At 41.6% G+C, this 17,456-nt stretch overlaps 2 protein-coding genes across 2 annotated transcripts; one reads left to right on the top strand and one right to left on the bottom strand.

Moving 5' to 3' along the window:
• The first annotated feature begins 3,552 nt into the window (after positions 1 to 3,552).
• acads (acyl-CoA dehydrogenase short chain) lies at positions 3,553 to 12,389 on the top strand. The gene is made up of 10 exons (XM_085168151.1): positions 3,553 to 3,717; positions 5,792 to 5,952; positions 6,286 to 6,435; positions 6,528 to 6,639; positions 7,640 to 7,791; positions 7,875 to 8,045; positions 9,433 to 9,570; positions 10,629 to 10,724; positions 10,802 to 10,858; positions 10,950 to 12,389. The coding sequence occupies exons 1-10, from the start codon at positions 3,690 to 3,692 to the stop codon at positions 11,100 to 11,102; spliced, it is 1,218 nt and encodes a 405-aa protein (XP_085024277.1). The 5' UTR covers positions 3,553 to 3,689; the 3' UTR covers positions 11,103 to 12,389.
• On the bottom strand, positions 12,388 to 16,716 carry cldn5b (claudin 5b). The gene has a single exon (XM_085168154.1). The coding sequence runs from the start codon at positions 16,588 to 16,590 to the stop codon at positions 15,943 to 15,945; it is 648 nt and encodes a 215-aa protein (XP_085024280.1). The 5' UTR covers positions 16,591 to 16,716; the 3' UTR covers positions 12,388 to 15,942.
• Positions 16,717 to 17,456: the final 740 nt, after the last annotated feature.

The following is a 17,456-nucleotide window of genomic DNA, read 5'->3' as shown; positions in this document are numbered from 1 at the left end:
TCTGTTTCAACCTTCCCACCCCTACAAATGAGTTAAATCTTCAACATATAAAATATAAAGCACCATGTGACTGAGTAGTCATGGCCCAAATGAAGCTTTCTGAAGCATGTATTGAAAAAGGGTTCATTACTTGAAGCTCGTCAACATAGTCCTATATTTGGTGTCTTCTTGTAGCTAAAAGCAAAAGCTGTGTGAAGAGCAGCTTGAAATGAACTGCTTCATTATGACTGCCCATTATACAGAGCTCAGTTGACAGCATCTGTGTGATATCAGGCTACCAAGGTGGTGCTTTGAACATCTTTTTGTGTTTTTTTGTGTTTCTACAATGGTGTGGTCTCCCATTGTTTGACTCCTTGACAGTCTTATAATACATTGGGAGTCTGCTTGTGCTGTGAGCAAAGTAGTCTGACTCCAGGTGGCAGGTAAACATACTCAGCAAACATTTTGATAGTGATGGCCAAATAAAGGTTTCTGAAGCATTGACACTTGTATTAAAAAACAGGTAAGAAACACCCCTCCACTTGGTTTACCCTAGTGATATCAGACATGACATCATCGGTACTTGAAAAGTCAGGAAATTCTAGGCGGGCACTTTTCTACAACTGACCTACATGAAGACTCAGAGCAAATGAGCTAAATCTGCAACATGATAAAATATAAAGAACTATCCACCCATCCATCCACCTTCTTCCGCTTTATCCGGGGCCGGGTCGCAGGGGCAGCAGCCTAAGCAGAGAAGCCCAGACCTCCCTCTCCCCAGCCACCTCCTCCAGCTTATCTGGGGGAACACCAAGGCGTTCTCAGGCCAGCCGAGAGATATAATCTCTCTAGCATGTCCTGGGTCTGCCCCGGGGCCTCCTCCCGGTGGGACATGCCCGGAACACCTCACCCAGGAGGCGCCCAGGAGGCATCCTTGTCAAATGCCCGAACTACCTCAGCTGGCTCCTTTCGATGTGGAAGAGCAGCAGCTCTACTCTGAGCCCCTCCCGGATGGCTGAGCCTCTCACCCTATCTCTAAGGGAGAGGCCAGCCACCCTTCGGAGGAAGCTCATTTCCTCCGCTTGTATCCGCGATCTTGTTCTTTCGGTCACTACCCACAGCTCATGGCCATAGGTGAGGGTAGGGACGTAGATCGACCGGTAAATTGAGAGCTTCGCTTTTACACTCAGCTCCCTCTTCACCACAATGGACCGGTGCACCAATCCGTCTGTTGATCCCCGGCTCCCTTCTCCCATCACTCGCGAACAAGACCCCGAGATACTTGAACTCTTCCACTTGGGGCAGGAACTCATCCCTGACCCGGAGTGGGCACTCCACCCTTTTCCGGCTGAGAACCATGGCCTCAGATTAAAGAACTATTTGACTGAATTTTTGATTTAATCTGCTGTATATTTGATTTTGACAGCAACGTAATGCTTAAACAAACAAAGTCAGGATAGTAACCATAGCAATGTTACTCTGGCAATAGTGCTTAATGTGTAAAACGTTCACATTTCTGAGACAAGTGGAGAGTGTACCAGCTGCTCATCCACTTTGTCTTTGTCTGGTTTCTTTGTTGCAAATGTGAAACACTTGGGTTTACATCATTTAATACATTAACGTGCTACAGAGGTGTGCATTAAACAAAGTATTGCATTTTTTATAACCTAATTATTTGAATTACTCGATGAATTATTGCTGCCCTACCTGCCATGGTTGTGTCATCTGCAGTGTTGGGCAAGTTACTTTGAAAAAGTAATTAATTATAGTTACTAGTTACTTCTTCAAAAAAGTAACTGAGTTAGTAACTGAGTTACAAGATTCTAAAAGTAATTAATTACTTGAAAAGTAACTATTGCGTTACTTAAAAAAAATGTTTAACCCTCTGGGGTCCAGGGTATAATTGGCCATTTTTGACTACTTTTGATGTTTCCTCTGCATTTCACCTTTAAAAACTATTTACTTTGCCTTGTTTGGTATCATTCTTTTCAGCACAACCTCACATGTCTGAATTTATAGCTATATTTTCATTTTGACATACTGTATTAACACAATTGATCTAAAATCAGACAAAAAACATAAAATCGGAGTAGAAAAAGTTCTATTTTTTTACTGTAACAACCACAAACATGTTTAATGAATCATATTTCATAACTTTAAATGCAAATATAAATTGTCAATTTTAAAGTCATATGCACAAGTTTTGCAAACAACAAAGTTATTTGCAACCATTTACCTTTTACCCTTTTTTAAATAACCATTTCAAACTATTTACAGAACAATCAGCTGTTCTGCATTCAATAAGATGTTACACAAATTATTTGTGCCACTCCAAATATTTCTGTCCACTTTAAAGGAGAACATCACAGCCTGATACCTGCAGGTCTGACAGCAGCAGGTGTATCACTCCTGTTTTTTACCTGGAGACAGCAGTCGCCTCATTGTTCTGACACACAACACAAAACTATCCACAACACTACACACTAACTACACAAGACAACACATTAACTACACACTCTAAACATCATAAATCTCTCAAAACTCGATCTCTCTCTTTTTCTGCTGTCTTTCTTTCTCTCTCTCTCCCTTTCTCTCTCTCTCTGTTGCCATCACTCCTAAAACTTCCCCCTCTTCCATGGTCGACATGGTGCATTTTTCCACCAAGTGGGCAGTTTTTTGTTTTGTTGTTTAGACCTCCATGGTCATCCAGGGCTTCCTGTTAAGGAAGGTCCCGATATGCAAACCAGGGAAAGATGAAACAAAACCAGATAATTATAGACCAATAGCACTGACTTCTAAAATATGCAAAATAATAGAGAGAATGATTAATGATATATTGTGTAGAAATACCAGACATTTTAATTGAGATTAAATATCATGGGACTGACAATTAAATTCGTATGGATACCAGCACATTATGGTGTTATTGGCAATGAGGTGACAGATAAAATTGCAAAGAAGGCTGCTAAAGGAGATCCAGTTGATTTAAATAGTATTCAGTATTAGTAAAGCTGGAATGAAGAGCATGTAAAACAGAAAATGAGGGAAAGATGGCAACAGCAGTGAGAGGAGGAGGGAGACAGGGAACATGAGAAGCACAGGGAGAACCAGGAGAGAAGAGACAATTATATCTCGATTCAGATTTGGACACGCTGGGTTAAACAGCTCACTATTCATTATAGGAAAACATCAAACAGGGAAATGTAGTCACTGTGGAATTACTGAAACCACTGAACATGGTCTGTTGCACTGACAAAATTATCAGGAAGGAAGAAGCCAACTAATTCCAAATCCTGGGGAAAAACAAGCTAGATATAAAGGATTTATTGCAAAGGAACTCCAGTTGTGAAAGTTGTATTTATTTCAGTTTCTAAAACAGACTAATTTATATGGAAGGCAATTTTTAAATTTCGTTTATTTTCATTTTTATTTATTTATTGATTATTTGGTATGAGCGAATTCTTGTCCACACTCCAAGGCACTTGGTGGCAGTAATGCACCAAGTGCCTTGGAGCTGAGGTGTGGTAATGGACCACATCGAAGAAGAAGAAGAAGGAAGAAGAAGAAGGAGAAGAAGACGAAGTAAAGGGGGTTTAGCGCTTCCCCCGCAATTGTAATAATAGTATCCGACAGTACGTGAATGCAGCAGTGGGCTTCATAACAGTGCTGTTGAACTCGAGGACTGTGCTTCGAGCAGAGAGGAAGGTAACATGGCTGCACTTTTCAAAGCAAGAAGAGGTGGGTACATTATGAAAGAAAAGACCGAACAATGAAGGACTTTCAGAAGAAAATTTACCTGTCACTAGAAGACGATATTTCTGTAATGTTAGCTGTGGACGAACGGCAATATCAAACCAAGTTAGCTTAGCCCAACACATAACCACTGGTCACACGTTTCTGTTATGCCAAACATATGTTTCCATCATTGAACACTATATATGGCAGTAAAAATCCACACGTTTGCCAGCTTTGAATAACTGATATAAAAGGCGACGTATCTTGGTGGTAAGCATGTTTGTTACTGTTAGCTCCTCGGCTAAAAGGGTTACAAGTTAAAGTCGTCTAGCTGTGATCAATAACTCTTAACAGCACCGACTCCATTATCCAAGTTCCAGAGGAACTTCTGTGTTATCAGAGTCTGAGTGAGAGAGATTTCTTTCTGTCAGGATTTTTAGAAGTGTCAAACATGCGATGGTGAGCTCGACCTTTTACCTAAATAACGTGACGTTTACTGGTGAGCCGGTGTCCTGTCTTCTTCTTCCGGCTGCTCGCTGTAGGGGTCGCCACAGTGGATCGTCTGCCTACATCTCACCCTGTTCCAGAATCCTCCTCTGTCAGACCAACCCTCTGCATGTCCTCCTTTACTACATCCCTCCCTGAGAAATTCCTCTTTTCCTCCTGCCTCGCGGCTCCATCTTCAACGTCCTCTGTCCAATGTATTCATGATACGCATGTCGAAAACCATCTCAGCCTTACCTCTTTAACTTTTTCTCCACATTGCTCAACCTGTACGGTCCCACTGATGTCCTCTTTTCTAAGCTTGTCCATCCTGCTCACTCCCAATGAAGATTTGAACATCTTTAGATGAGTCTCCTATCTTTGTGTCAGTGCCACTGTCTCCAAACCATCCTTCTGTCACAAATCCCTGACACTGGTCTCCACCCTGTTCACAGCACTGCATTAAAACAGAGTATGATTCTGTGATGGAAATCAATGCATGGCCCAAGAAGACTTCCAGAAATTGCTGTCTGTGAACACGGCTCACTGTGCTGTCCAAATGCAGAGAAGAAGCCTTTTATCAAAAGTGCTCGTGGAACTGGCAGCTGCTGCACAGGTCTTAAACACAGAAGATGATGCTGAACCACATCCTGCATCTATTCCAACAGCATGTCCTCCTTGGAGTTCAGCCTTTCACCAACTAAAAACATTTGGATGTGAACATGAAACCAGAAATGGGACAAAGTTGACCCAGGACTACTGAGCAGCTAGAATCCTCTATCAGACAAGAAGTGGACAAAGGTCCAGCATCTGCTCTCCTGAGTTCACAGGAAAAAAGAGGGGATGCAAAACAGTGGAACTATAATCCCGTCCTAGCTTTTTTTTTTTTTTTTTTTTTTTTTTTGACAAAATTTCCACCAAATTCTGATGCATTAAATAAAATTGAATTGAACAGATGGAATTTGATGTGGCGGTAAGATACCTTCTTCATAATATGGGCATGTTTGAGCTCTTTTTCAGGCTGTTAAGGCTGCAATGTTTCCAGAGATGTGTTATTGTGAGTCTGCTACAACAAGCACTGTTAATGCATCATAGCACTGATGAAATGTCAGTGTAGTTAATGAGCTTTGCACTTTCAGCTGTCCTTTGTCCTGACAGTTCACGTAATAGCATAGCAAGAAAATGGAACTTTATGAATCATTACACTTGTAATAATAAGATGTCACATCTGGCTCGCCCGGGGTATGTTTGAAGCTGCAGCTGGGGCTCATTATTAAGTCTTACCATCAAACCAATTAATTAAAGGGTCACATGACTTTTGGAAAACGTGCTTATGTAACTGCTGCTGGCCCTGAATGTCCTTCAAAGTTAGCAGGGTTCGTCCTCTGGGGATCATGATGGTTTCTACACTCACTATGAAGTAATTTATTAACTGACTGCTGAATGTCTTAACAGATTTTGAGGGTTTTCAGTCTGAATCCAAGTGGCTAGTCGGATGATGCTGTCACCTATAGCACACACCACAAGCATGACTAAATATTGATAAAGTTGATTAATTGAGTATTCAAAACCTTTTTCTTCTTCTCTTCCTCAGCTCTCAGCTCGTTTTTCACTGGTTGTCGAAGCCTGTCTCAGCTCGCAGAGTTACCAGAAACTCATCAGATACTCAGACAGACCTGCAGAGACTACGCTGACAGAGAGCTGTCCCCCATCGCTGCCAGACTAGACAAAGAGCATGTTTACCCTGCTAAACAGGTACCCACACAAAGCTGCACAGTGACTATTATCAGACAAAATGTGTAGTTCATCATAAGTTTGTGTCTAAAGATACCAACACTTCAATTTTTTCTTGAATCCTGAAAGTTTCTGAGTTCATCTTTAATATCCATCTGTCCTGGTTCTTATACTGTGAGTAGGCTGCACCGGGACCAGGAAGTTCATGAAATACAGAACTTTTAAAATCATTATAAAACTGAGAAGTGGAAGAACTTTGGAATAATGAAGAATAATAATAGTGCGAGATAGTAATAGAGATTCAGTGCGTTGGTCAGTAAATGCATAGCTGTAAATATTCTTTTGGCCGTCCAGATTCAAGAACTGGGGGCAATGGGTGTGATGGCCATGGAAGTACCAGAGGAGCTGGGTGGAGCTGGGATGGACTACCTGGCGTACAGTCTGGCTATGGAAGAAATCAGTAGAGGCTGTGCCAGCACCGGAGTCGTGGTCTCTGTTAACAATGTGAGTACAATCTGCCAGCAAAGAGAGCCGAGCGTGAACATGGCTGTGTTTGTCTTCTGATTGTTGCCTGTTCTGTGTTATTTGGCCTATAGTCTCTGTACATTGGACCGATACTAAAGTTTGGTACAGAAGAGCAGAAAAAGCAGTGGATCCAGCCGTTCACCACAGGAGAGAAGGTGGGCTGCTTTGCCCTCAGTGAGCCAGGTAAATGCGACGTGTCTGACACAAAAGTCTGCTTTAATGTTGAGTCGTGTAGTAGAAGAAAAACAGCCCAGTCAAAGTCCAGATCTAAATCCAATCGAGAATCTGTGGCAAGATCTGAAACCTGCTGTTCACAAACGCTGTCCATCTAATCTGACTGAGCTGGAGCTGTTTTGCAAAGAAGAATGGGCAAGAATTTCAGTCTCTAGATGTGCAAAGCTGGTAGAGACATACCCTAAAAGACTGGCAGCTGTAATTGCAGCAAAAGGTGGTTCTACAAAGTATTGACTCAGGGGGATGAATAATTACGCACACCCAACTTTTCAGTTATTTATTTGTAAAAAATGTTTGGAATCATGTATGATTTTCTGTGTTGTGCCATCCGCTTCGCCAGAGGTTGTTTGGTTTCCCCGATGTATAAATCCTGGCAATCCTCCTGGCACTTAACAGCGTACACTATGTTACTCTGTTTGTGTCGGGGGACCCGATCCTTGGGGTGGACCAATTTTTGGTGCAGCGTGTTTTGGGGTTTAAAAGCCACAGAGACACGGTGTTTCGAAAAAATGCGTCTCAACTGTTCCGATACTCCTGACACATATGGGATCACTACAAGTTTTCGCTTGGGCAGCGGTTGTCCTTCTCTCCTGGATCGGCTGGAGCTTTCTTTGGGTGCCTTTCCAGCTTTGACAAAAGTCCAGCTGGGATAACCACATTTACTCAGGGCCTTTTTGAGTGACGAAACGTTTCTCCCAGAATACGCTACGTCCAGATGAACAGAATCAACTTTTGGAGATTTATTTTCCTGGATGATTGAGAATGCATCAAGACGTATATATTGTATATACTCAATGCATTCAGTTCAATTTTATTTGTATAACACCAATTCACAACAACAGCTGCTAATATATGTGGATGTGATATATGTTTAAGGGTTGTCTGGACACGTTTTAGCACATATTTTTCTTTCTTTCATCAAACTAAAGTAATTGAATTAAAATTCCAGGCAATGGCAGTGATGCGGGTGCAGCCTCCACCATAGCACATCAGGAGGGAGATGAGTGGGTGGTGAACGGAACCAAAGCTTGGATCACCAACAGCTGGGATGCCTCTGCTGCCATTGTCTTTGCCACCACAGACAAGACACTGAAACACAAGGCATGACGCAGCACATTTCCACATTCTCACTGCAGAGATGATGTACACCTGTAATGATGGGGAATGCTGTTTCTATTCTGTAGGGAATCAGTGCTTTCCTTGTCCCCATGCCACACCCAGGGCTTTCTCTGGGGAAAAAGGAAGACAAATTGGGCATCAGGGCCTCATCCACTGCTAATATTATCCTGGAGGACTGCAGGATACCACTGGGATACATGCTGGGCCCACGTGGATCAGGATTCAAAATCGCCATGGTTAGCTCTGGATATTTTCTTTGTAGAGATGTAATGAAACAGACAATGATGCTTTTTTTTTTTATGTGAAAGGCTGGTGGAGACAGACTTTGCATTTTTAGAATTTCATTCAGTCTTTTTATTCAATCTTATTTGTGACTCACTCCATTTTGGGTCTTCCTCTTTTTCTCCTGCCTAGTAGCACATAACACGCGCATATAACAACTGGGAGACTTGTTTGTGTATATACTGTCATTACAGTGAGAACAAGGTTTATTTGGACTTGACATACCATATGTATGTTGTGTAGCTAAGTTACTGCTAGCTTGTATTTCCACTAACATGTATTTGCTGGGAATCATGTTTGCAAACAAGATGGGTTCATTGTCCTGTAACAACAGGAAATGAAGGACAGGCTTTATTAGAAAATACCTGACATTTCCTGGCTACTGTTAGTTAATGTTAGCTTACCCACTTACACAGCATGGGTAGATGGCAAAACTTGGTCTACTTACTCACTAATGTTAGCAGCAAAATACTGACTGAAGCCACATCGGTGTTTTTTAAGTTACATTGTAATCTATTTGGATTTTAGCAAAAAACATTCAATACAGGTAATGGGCCCTCGGAGGGCTGCAGCTATCAAATATTTTAGTAATTGAGTAATCGATATCTGAATGGAGTAATTGGATAAGAAATACTTTGGCCTTATTAATCAGCAATGATAAATATTCGAAAGAGAAAAAAATACAGGTCTTTCAAAACAAACTGGTCATTGATTTCCATTTTAGAAATGGTTTTTGTTTCATTCCTCATCTGATTCATTTGTCAAAAAAACAAACCCTTTGTGGTTATCTGCCATGTTAAATGTTATTTATTTATTAGATTTTTTTTAGAGAAAACTTTTTCTTAAATGCAAAAATATATACATGCTCTCAAGTAGTGTCAAAGCCAAATAAAATAAGGTAAATATGTAATCTAAAATAAGGCATAAAGCATATCAACATTCTGGAGTTTGCCCCGTGTTTGGAAAGTTTTTGTGCCACTGAAAGCAAGACGTTATGATGGTATTTAATTTTTATATTTTTAAATATGAAAAATATTGGGTGTGGGTGAAATGCTTGCATTCGCATTTCCATGATGAAAGTGGCGTGTACAGAGACGTGCATTAAACGCAGCATCAAAACAAGATTTTTTTTTTTCTTTATAATCAAATTATTAAAAATACTTGATGGATCACTGGAGACCATTGTATATTTGGACATGGATCCTTGACATGGTTTAATATAAATCAAGGTGAAGCCTTTTCTCTCTTGGCTCTTTCAGAATTGTGTGCATTGTTACAGTTTTCCCATTTTATACATGGGGGGGAAAAGTAACCGTAACCTCCCATCTTTGTGTTGCACAGCAAACGCTGGACAGCGGGAGGATCGGCATTGCAGCTCAGGCTCTCGGTATCGCTCAGGCTTCTCTGGAATGTGCTGCTGATTACGCACACAAACGAACTGCATTTGGAGCTCCCATTGGCAAGCTGCAAGCCATTCAGGTAACAGGAGAGTTATAACAACTGTTATTTTACTGTATTTAAAACCTTTCTAAGTGATGTTCACTTCTGTTGCTTGCCAGGATGTTGAGAAGTTTATCTTGGGACACATTTCCACACAAAGCCCTGATTTTAGCATGTAGCAGTTGTCTCTGAAAGAACATTTATTCGAGTTCACGGGAAGCCTTGATGTCACGTTTCCTCTGATAGTAAGCTAAAAACACAAAGCTTTTTATTTTAAGATATTCAAAGTAAAGCCAGAAGTATATTTATACTGGAAGACCAGGTTGTACTCATCAACTTTAGATGCTCCATTTCTCATCTAATGTATCAATCTCTGTTTCCACTGTGTTATGGATGGTGGGGGCTCATTTATAAGCCTTTTTTATATATGAGAAACATGTTGTTCGGAGCTTTATGATTGATATCTCATTCTTTATGGTTCAGGATGTCGTGTCTTATTTGAAAATATCTATACAAGTCTTTAGAGGGGAGTTGGAATTGTTCCTAAATGACTTGAGCTTTGTTTTGTTAGATAATTGATTTATTGTATTAAGGAGATTTGTGCATTTAGCATATTAAAGGTATGATTTTGGAGTATCTCCTGAATTTAGTGCATAAACACAAACTACGCAAGGACTAGATGGGCATTTGCTTGTGATGCTGGGTAGCTGGTGAATCATTTGGGTTAGAAAGTAAGCTAGGATTAGCTAATATAAGTCAGACAAAGGTTTATCCAGTTTAGTTGCTTACACAAAGAAATCTTCCAGGGTTTTGAGGCAACTGTTGTTAATTGGAGCTATAGAAATAAAACTAATTTGAACTGAATTGAAAAGAAATTCAAGGGCAAAATTAGAAACGGCTTCAGTACAGTATTCTGCTGCTGCATTCAGATTGCAGGGGTAGAATGGTCCATCTAGTTTCTAGCAAGGCATAGCTAATAAAGTGGCTGGTGTGTGTGTTGTATACCTTCCTCCCATTCACTGCAGGGCATACAGTATATATGGTGCTTGGCAGTGTTGTGCTGAATGTAGTTTTCTCGATGCTTTTAATACATGTAGTTCAAACTGGCAGACATGGCTGTGGCAATAGAGAGCGCTCGACTGCTCACCTGGAAGGCTGCGCTTCTTCGAGACTCAAAGAAAGCATTCACTAAGGTACTGTCACCTCTGAGTTAAGGTTTGCATTTGATAGAGAATATCAGACATCACTGTTGGCTCTTCTTCTCCTGCAGGAAGCTGCAATGGCCAAACTAGCAGCGTCTGAAGCTGCAACTTTCTGCTCACACCAGGTAACAAAGCAGTAGTAATGCAGAGTCAAGAAATGAACACATACAGACCCTTCTTCTTATCGTCGTATATTCTTTTTGCACTTCAAATCAGGCGATCCAAGTTCTGGGTGGGATGGGTTACGTGACAGACATGCCTGCTGAGAGGCACTACCGTGACGCCCGCATCACGGAGATCTACGAAGGCACCAGCGAGATCCAGAGACTGGTGATCGCTGGCCAGCTGCTGAAAGAATACCAGTTATAAATTGACTGCTATCGCTGTCTGTCTACCTCTGATGTGTGATCAGTCAGCTCAGACTCCACCTCATCCTTTAAGACAAAGAAGCCTTTCTCATCTTACTTGACAGCTTTGAAGCAACTTTGACGCCAGTTAGATTGGAGATGGCATTTTTCAGGGTATTTTATGCCGTCATGGCTGGAGGAAAAACGGGAACCAGTTCAAATCTACTAATCTGCCCACCTAGCCTGACCTAAGCGTCAGTTCACCCACATTTAAAAGAAGGCTGAAAACACACTCGTATCCAATGATAAAAGTAGATCTTCTTCCTAAGTGATTTTAGGATATGAACCACCACAGAGAACCTCATCAAAGCTGCTAAAGGACAGCACTCCCCACCACAGTCAAAAAACAACGGGGGATCTCTTTTGGATATGAATGCAGTTCCAGAGACTTGGAAAATCCACGCCAAGAAGCATCAAATCTCAAACAGACCTGAAATATAGTAGAAAACTTTGAGCTTCAAATTTCAGGAGAGGAAATGTGGCACTGTAGAGTGGTTTACAAATACAAATAAAAGTATGAAAATTGCAAAACACTAAAAATTACAAAATAATTGGTGAAATGAAAATGAATAAAGGCAGAGTGTGTTCCAAAAGTATTTTGCTTATAAAGGTTCCTCACTGAGAGATGTGACCCAGAAGTATCTGTGTGGTGGTCATAATACTAAGATCATGTAATAATAATACAAATACTAAGGAAAGGAGCTTCTGTGCTTCCTTTATTGCTTCCATGTGACCATTAAAACAATTAAAGGCAATCAAATAAGCCATAAACATGGAGGAGGAAACAAGTTCCACTGGATTGCAGCAGGAAAATATAAGAAAATAAGATGCATTCTATTTTATAGGAATTCACCTGACGTCGCAGGGTGAACCGCTGTAATTTCTATACAAAGATGCAGCCAGTTCACTTTAGTGAAAAGCAGCATTCTGCTTAGAGCAGGGAGAGGCCTAGTGACCAGAATAATCCAGTGTGACCTCATGTTTAATACGAGTGCCTCTTTGAAAACAGCCGTCCCTGTCACTGTATTGCTGAGCCATGTGTGTGAAGTAGCTGTGACACACTGGTACTTTTATTTGTCACAGACTTTTTCATTCACATTTGCGTGACTTGATTAAAAATTCTCCTGAATGTCAAATTCATACAAATACATCTACCGTATGACCGGCCACAAAAATTCTCCTGTTTACAACTGTCAGTCACAAACAGACACTGAGTCTCTTTATTAAACCCAGCAGATTTTTAACGCGTTTGCTGTAGATATTAGTCTGGCACTAAATCTTCCTCCTCCTTGAAATTGCCAACCTTTGTAATCGTGGGATATTTTTCACAGGCTGTTCTGGTTTATTCGACCTCCATAAACAACAGTGTTCAAACACATTGTGGCCATGTAAGGTGCGCATTTTGTAATCTATCCTCTGCATATTGTAGTTTCAACATAGCGGACATTCGTCGTCACACCAATGAGGAGAAACAAGCGAAAGGCTGTTCCAATTCTCAGCTCACCACGCTTTACTTTTCCTAAGTCCTTAGCAATTTTCCTACCTTTAAAAAAAGGAAAAGTAGTAGGAAGGAAGAGAGGCTGGGAATAGGAAAAGGAAGGTACTTTTTGAACACACCCAGAGTGTATTATGTGTATTGTACGTGTTTGCAACCCTTTTGAGACATATTTCTCTCTCCATACATGACGACCTTTACTTTCATTAGTTACTATTGGACTTGTCAGTGTGGGTTGGTGCTATGAGCAAACACTGTGTAACGAAACCCTCTGGGATCATGAATATTACCCACCTTTGATGGGGTGTCATACATGAACTGGAGGACAAATGACTCTTTTTTTTTTTTTTTTTTCTTTGGCCTCCTATGAGGAGGTTAAAACACCAGTGGGCGACAGAGTGCCTTCATCTGTGGCTCATTAATTACTGATTGAGTCATCAATCACTGCACTATAATCACAGACACAAGATCAGCGAACTCCCCCTTGCCGACTACAGTTTTGTCAAGATAAAGGGTTGAAGGAGGTCACTTTTTTTGATTTATGTGTGAATGTTAGAGGTTGTGTAATAAAATCCTGTATATCTGCCTCACATACCTCCTGTGCCTCAGTGGCTTGTACATATTTTATCATAATGCATGATGTGCCGATGTTGATAATAAAGAATTGCTGATGCCATAAAAATGATCTGTGAGTGAAGGAAAACTGTAAATGTTGTCCCGTCACATAAAAGACGTCAGCAGCAATGCTCCGGTAGGCTGTGGGGTTTACATGATGCTCAGTTGGTACCAAGGGTACAAAACTGCAACTACTGCCAAAAACTTCCACCTTAAAAGTGAATCAGTCCCCACAGACTCTCATGTTAGTATGTCCAACTTTAAAATTGAAGCTTCATAGCTCAAAAATTGGATCGCAGACAGTTTCAGTTTTTAAATTACTCATATTAAAGTTTGAAGTCAGTCATAATTGTGATCTAGAAGTTATCATGGAGCACAGTGTCCCTGTTTCTTTACGACAGGCCTATGAAACTTATAAATGAAGTCACAGTAGTGATGGAGGACGTGCTGCTGTGGCAACCGCTAAAGGGAACAGCTGGAAGACAAAGAAGACAGGGCTCCATCTTTTATATACAGTCCATATAAACATGCAAAACATTCATGACTGTCTTTGCTCTCTTGGGCTATCGTGAATGCTTTCTGAACACTGAATAATTAGTATATCAGTGGCAACATGTTGATTGTGTGGTGAGCTTAGTCCCAGTGTTATCCATGTTTTAGAATGATGTATGGTTGGAAGCACTGGGAATGCAGGAGAATAGTGTTCTTGCCTTGTCATTTCTAGCTTTTATATCATTTGGATAGAATTCTGGCTTTAATGTGCTTGGACGTGTTTAATCAAATAGTTCTTTTTTCAGAACCTTTTATCTTCAGGTAATTACGTTCAGTTGTCAGGGGTTTGGGTTTTTTTTTTGGTCTTTAAAGTTCTGAGCTAACTCCAAGTTTGCACCATTGATCTTCTAGACTTTGTTGTCTAAACACACAAATAGTATTTACAGTGTACTGGGTTTCGCTGCTTTCTCTTTAAGCAACACTAAAACCAGAAACAGGCTTCTTTTTGAAAAGTGGAAGTTGTTGTTCCACTTGCTTGGAATCTCAGTCAGAGGGGAAATGTTCGTGCGATTGGCCACATACTGTGTGTGTGTGTGTTGTGTGGGGTTGTTGTCCTGATGGTGTTTGTGTGCATGTTTTCCTTTTCTGTTTATGCACATGAGGGCACTAATTGCTCCACTCTCCCAGATCTAGGCCAAGCTTCCTGTGGCTGGAGTTGCACCCTTTTGATTGCACAGACCCTAATGATGTGCTGGGTGCACTATTCAAATGGCTCTCCCATGTACCACTCTGTTAGGGTGTAAGAACCAGGAATCTGATTATTTGCCATCATTTTTCTATTTTTAGTTTCCTTTACAGACAAACCTGCTGATGACACTGTCACACCTACTTTATGAACGTACCAGAAGGCCAGAAGACCTTTATAAAAGAAGTGAAGCTCATGGTAATATCAAAGAGTGTGGACCATCATGTTAGTACAGTAACAGCAACAGTCTAGATCTTTTTAAAGCACCCACTGAGATGCCTAAACCAACAGCCAGTAATCATCCCATCCCGGGTTAGGCTGCTCTGTGACGGAAGAGGTTGGATTGGTTTGTTGGTCCAAATGGGAAACAAAACACATTAAAGCCCTGAAACTGTGAGTGCTTCAGTAAGAGGGTGTGGTGGCTCTCTTGTGCTGTGGAGGGCATTTTGCTTGTGTGCTTTGGGCTCTCTTGTCCCCCCGAAAAGGAAGCAACACCTTGTTTTGGATTTTTCTTCAATGCCTCATCGTCTGTTAGCTCTTTCAGTGTGTTTTTCCTACAGGATAAAATTATAATAGCTAACAAATATTCTTATAAAACATACTGAGTGTAGTTAGGTGGGGGAGAAAACTGTTGCACCACCTTGTGTTCCAAAGTGGTATTACACGAACACACATCCTGGTCCTAGTTCAGCTTCATTTCTCTTCATCACTCTTGTTTTGGACAGAAATCGGAAGCACTTGTTTTGTCACATTATTTTAATCACTTTATTATGAAAGGTTTTAATTTGCTTTTAAATCACAGCCACTTACAAAACGGACCTTAGAATTTTCTGCAACTGAAATAGTTCAGATATTTTCCTCACGATTTTTTGATAACAGCAGGCAAATGGGTAGTGATTGATTGACCGAGATATAAATAGTAAAGGCAGACAAGTGTTTTTTCTTCTTTATTAGAAAAAGTACTCTAAAAAATACCTGAAGGCATAAGGAGAAATGCAAACTGTCCCCTTGATTAGAGCCTGGGTGCGCAGGGTTTGAATTATTGCCAACCCTGCGAAATCTCACAAACATGGAAATAAGTCCACTGACTGAGAGAGGAAGAGGAAAACATATTTACACTGAAGCCGTTCAGAGGCCGAGGCTCAGCACTCAGCCTCAGCAGCCACATGGTTATTAAAAGCTCCTGGCAACACATTCAACATCTTTTCAATCCTAAACTGCGTTTCTCAGGAGTGAACTGCTGACTACTTCCGCTATTTGAAAAATACTACACAATATTCAGAGCAGTAACTCGCATATGTGACACGATCCTGCTCCGGAGTTACAGTTACAGCCGCATTAAGTGTCAAATGAGCGCCCTCAGTACGTCACATGAGTATGTATAGAGGCACCGCATCTTTCAGAGATTCTGGCAAAACTGCTACAAATCAACGTGTCCTGTATATGTCTTCTAGTTTACACATACAGGTTCTTGTTGAACTCCCCGTTCACTGCGATCGTCTTGGTTGGAGTGTATTTCATGGAATTTGCGCCCCTGACCGTCTGGGAGAAGGAGCAGCACAGCAGGGTCCCGCCGAGCAGCAGCAGCGCGGCGGCCGCCCAGCCCACATAGATTGCCGCTCCGATCTCTCTCTTCTTGGAGGAAGGGATGTTGGGGTTGTTGAAGTCCAGTATGATGCGATGGGCCACCCAGCAGAGCGGGACGAGCACGAAGAGTCCGCTGATGATGTAGATCACTCCCCCGGCGTGAACCACTCTCGCCTTTGTCGTCTCATCCCTGATGCAGTTGGTGCACTGCGCTCCGGCCACCGTGACCGCTAGGGCGACGATCGCCAGGACTGCGGAGATGACCGTCAGGGCGCGCGCCGTCTGATGATCCTGCTCGAGAGCCAGCATGGAGTCATGCACTTTGCACTGCATCTGGCCGGTACTCTGCACCACGCAGGACATCCACAGTCCCTCCCAGAGGGTCTGAGCCACCAGGATGTTGGAATCGATGAAGGCGCTCACCCTCCACATGGGCAGCCCGCAGGCGACCATCGCCAGCAGAGAGCCCGTGACGCACAGCGCCAAGCCCAGGACTTCTAAGCAAGCGGTGAGCATGGCTTCTTGTAGCTCTTCTGATTTTCTTTGTGTGGGAGGAGAAGTGAGGAAGTCTTCTGGTTGCTGACTGCTCTCTACTGTCCCGTCCTGACGCCTTTTACAGTGTGCGCTCTCGGGCTGCTCTTTTATCACGCTGCTGCTCAGCCTCCTGAAAAAACAGAAGCCACAAACTTTGAGCCAATCAGCTGCGAATGCATCTTTGTCTCAGCCAATTATAAGCGTGCATCAGCAGGCACGCTCCTGTGTGCAGCGAACCTAAGTTCAGTCTGTGGGATGGCTTAAACTCTAGAACCCATATATTGATACAAATATACAAATATATTTAATACAACATCTTCAGAAATTACTTGTATGACAACTCGTATGTGTTAATTGAAGGTCTGAGTTTGTTGCTTTAACTTAATTAGTCATATTAAAGTTTGGGTTGAGCAGTTTAACATTTTGAATTCTGTTGATTCTCTGAAAGTGAACTAAATCTGCCAGTGAAATGACTGAAATGCTTACCCTGGATTCCAATTTTGTCTTTCCTCAAACGCCCTCAGTGAAGTCAAGATTTTAAAACTGACAGTTTCCACCCCATACTTTGAATTCAGTGACATTAAATGAAGACAGATGCCTTCAATAGTCAGTGATGCCTTTATATATTTATGTACCTCACTGCAATTATTATTTTTAATTGTATTATATTGGCTTCACCAAAAAAAACCTTTTGCTTCGCATAGGACTGACCTTCATACACTCACCACTTTATTAGATACAGCTGCTACTAATACAAATATCAAATTCCCCATGGTAGTGAGTTAATGGATTTAGTCATAACTACCGGCTGAAGTTCAAAGTGAGTGTCAGAGAAAGTCCTTGCCTCT

The sequence above is a fragment of the Neolamprologus multifasciatus genome, chromosome 7 (genome assembly GCF_963576455.1).
Source record: "Neolamprologus multifasciatus chromosome 7, fNeoMul1.2, whole genome shotgun sequence".
Classification (NCBI taxonomy): domain Eukaryota; kingdom Metazoa; phylum Chordata; class Actinopteri; order Cichliformes; family Cichlidae; genus Neolamprologus; species Neolamprologus multifasciatus.
This window is presented reverse-complemented; position numbering and strand designations above follow the sequence as displayed.

Bases quoted from the DNA above. Each gene is read 5' to 3' on its own strand.
- acads (XM_085168151.1), top strand. From the start codon at position 3,690: ATGGCTGCACTTTTCAAAGCAAGAAGAG. The intron at 6,436-6,527 runs GTGAGTACAATC...TTTGGCCTATAG, and splicing joins TCGTGGTCTCTGTTAACAAT to TCTCTGTACATTGGACCGAT. The intron at 9,571-10,628 runs GTAACAGGAGAG...TAATACATGTAG, and splicing joins GCAAGCTGCAAGCCATTCAG to TTCAAACTGGCAGACATGGC.
- cldn5b (XM_085168154.1), bottom strand. From the start codon at position 16,590: ATGCTCACCGCTTGCTTAGAAGTCCTGGGCTTGGCGCTGTGCGTCACG.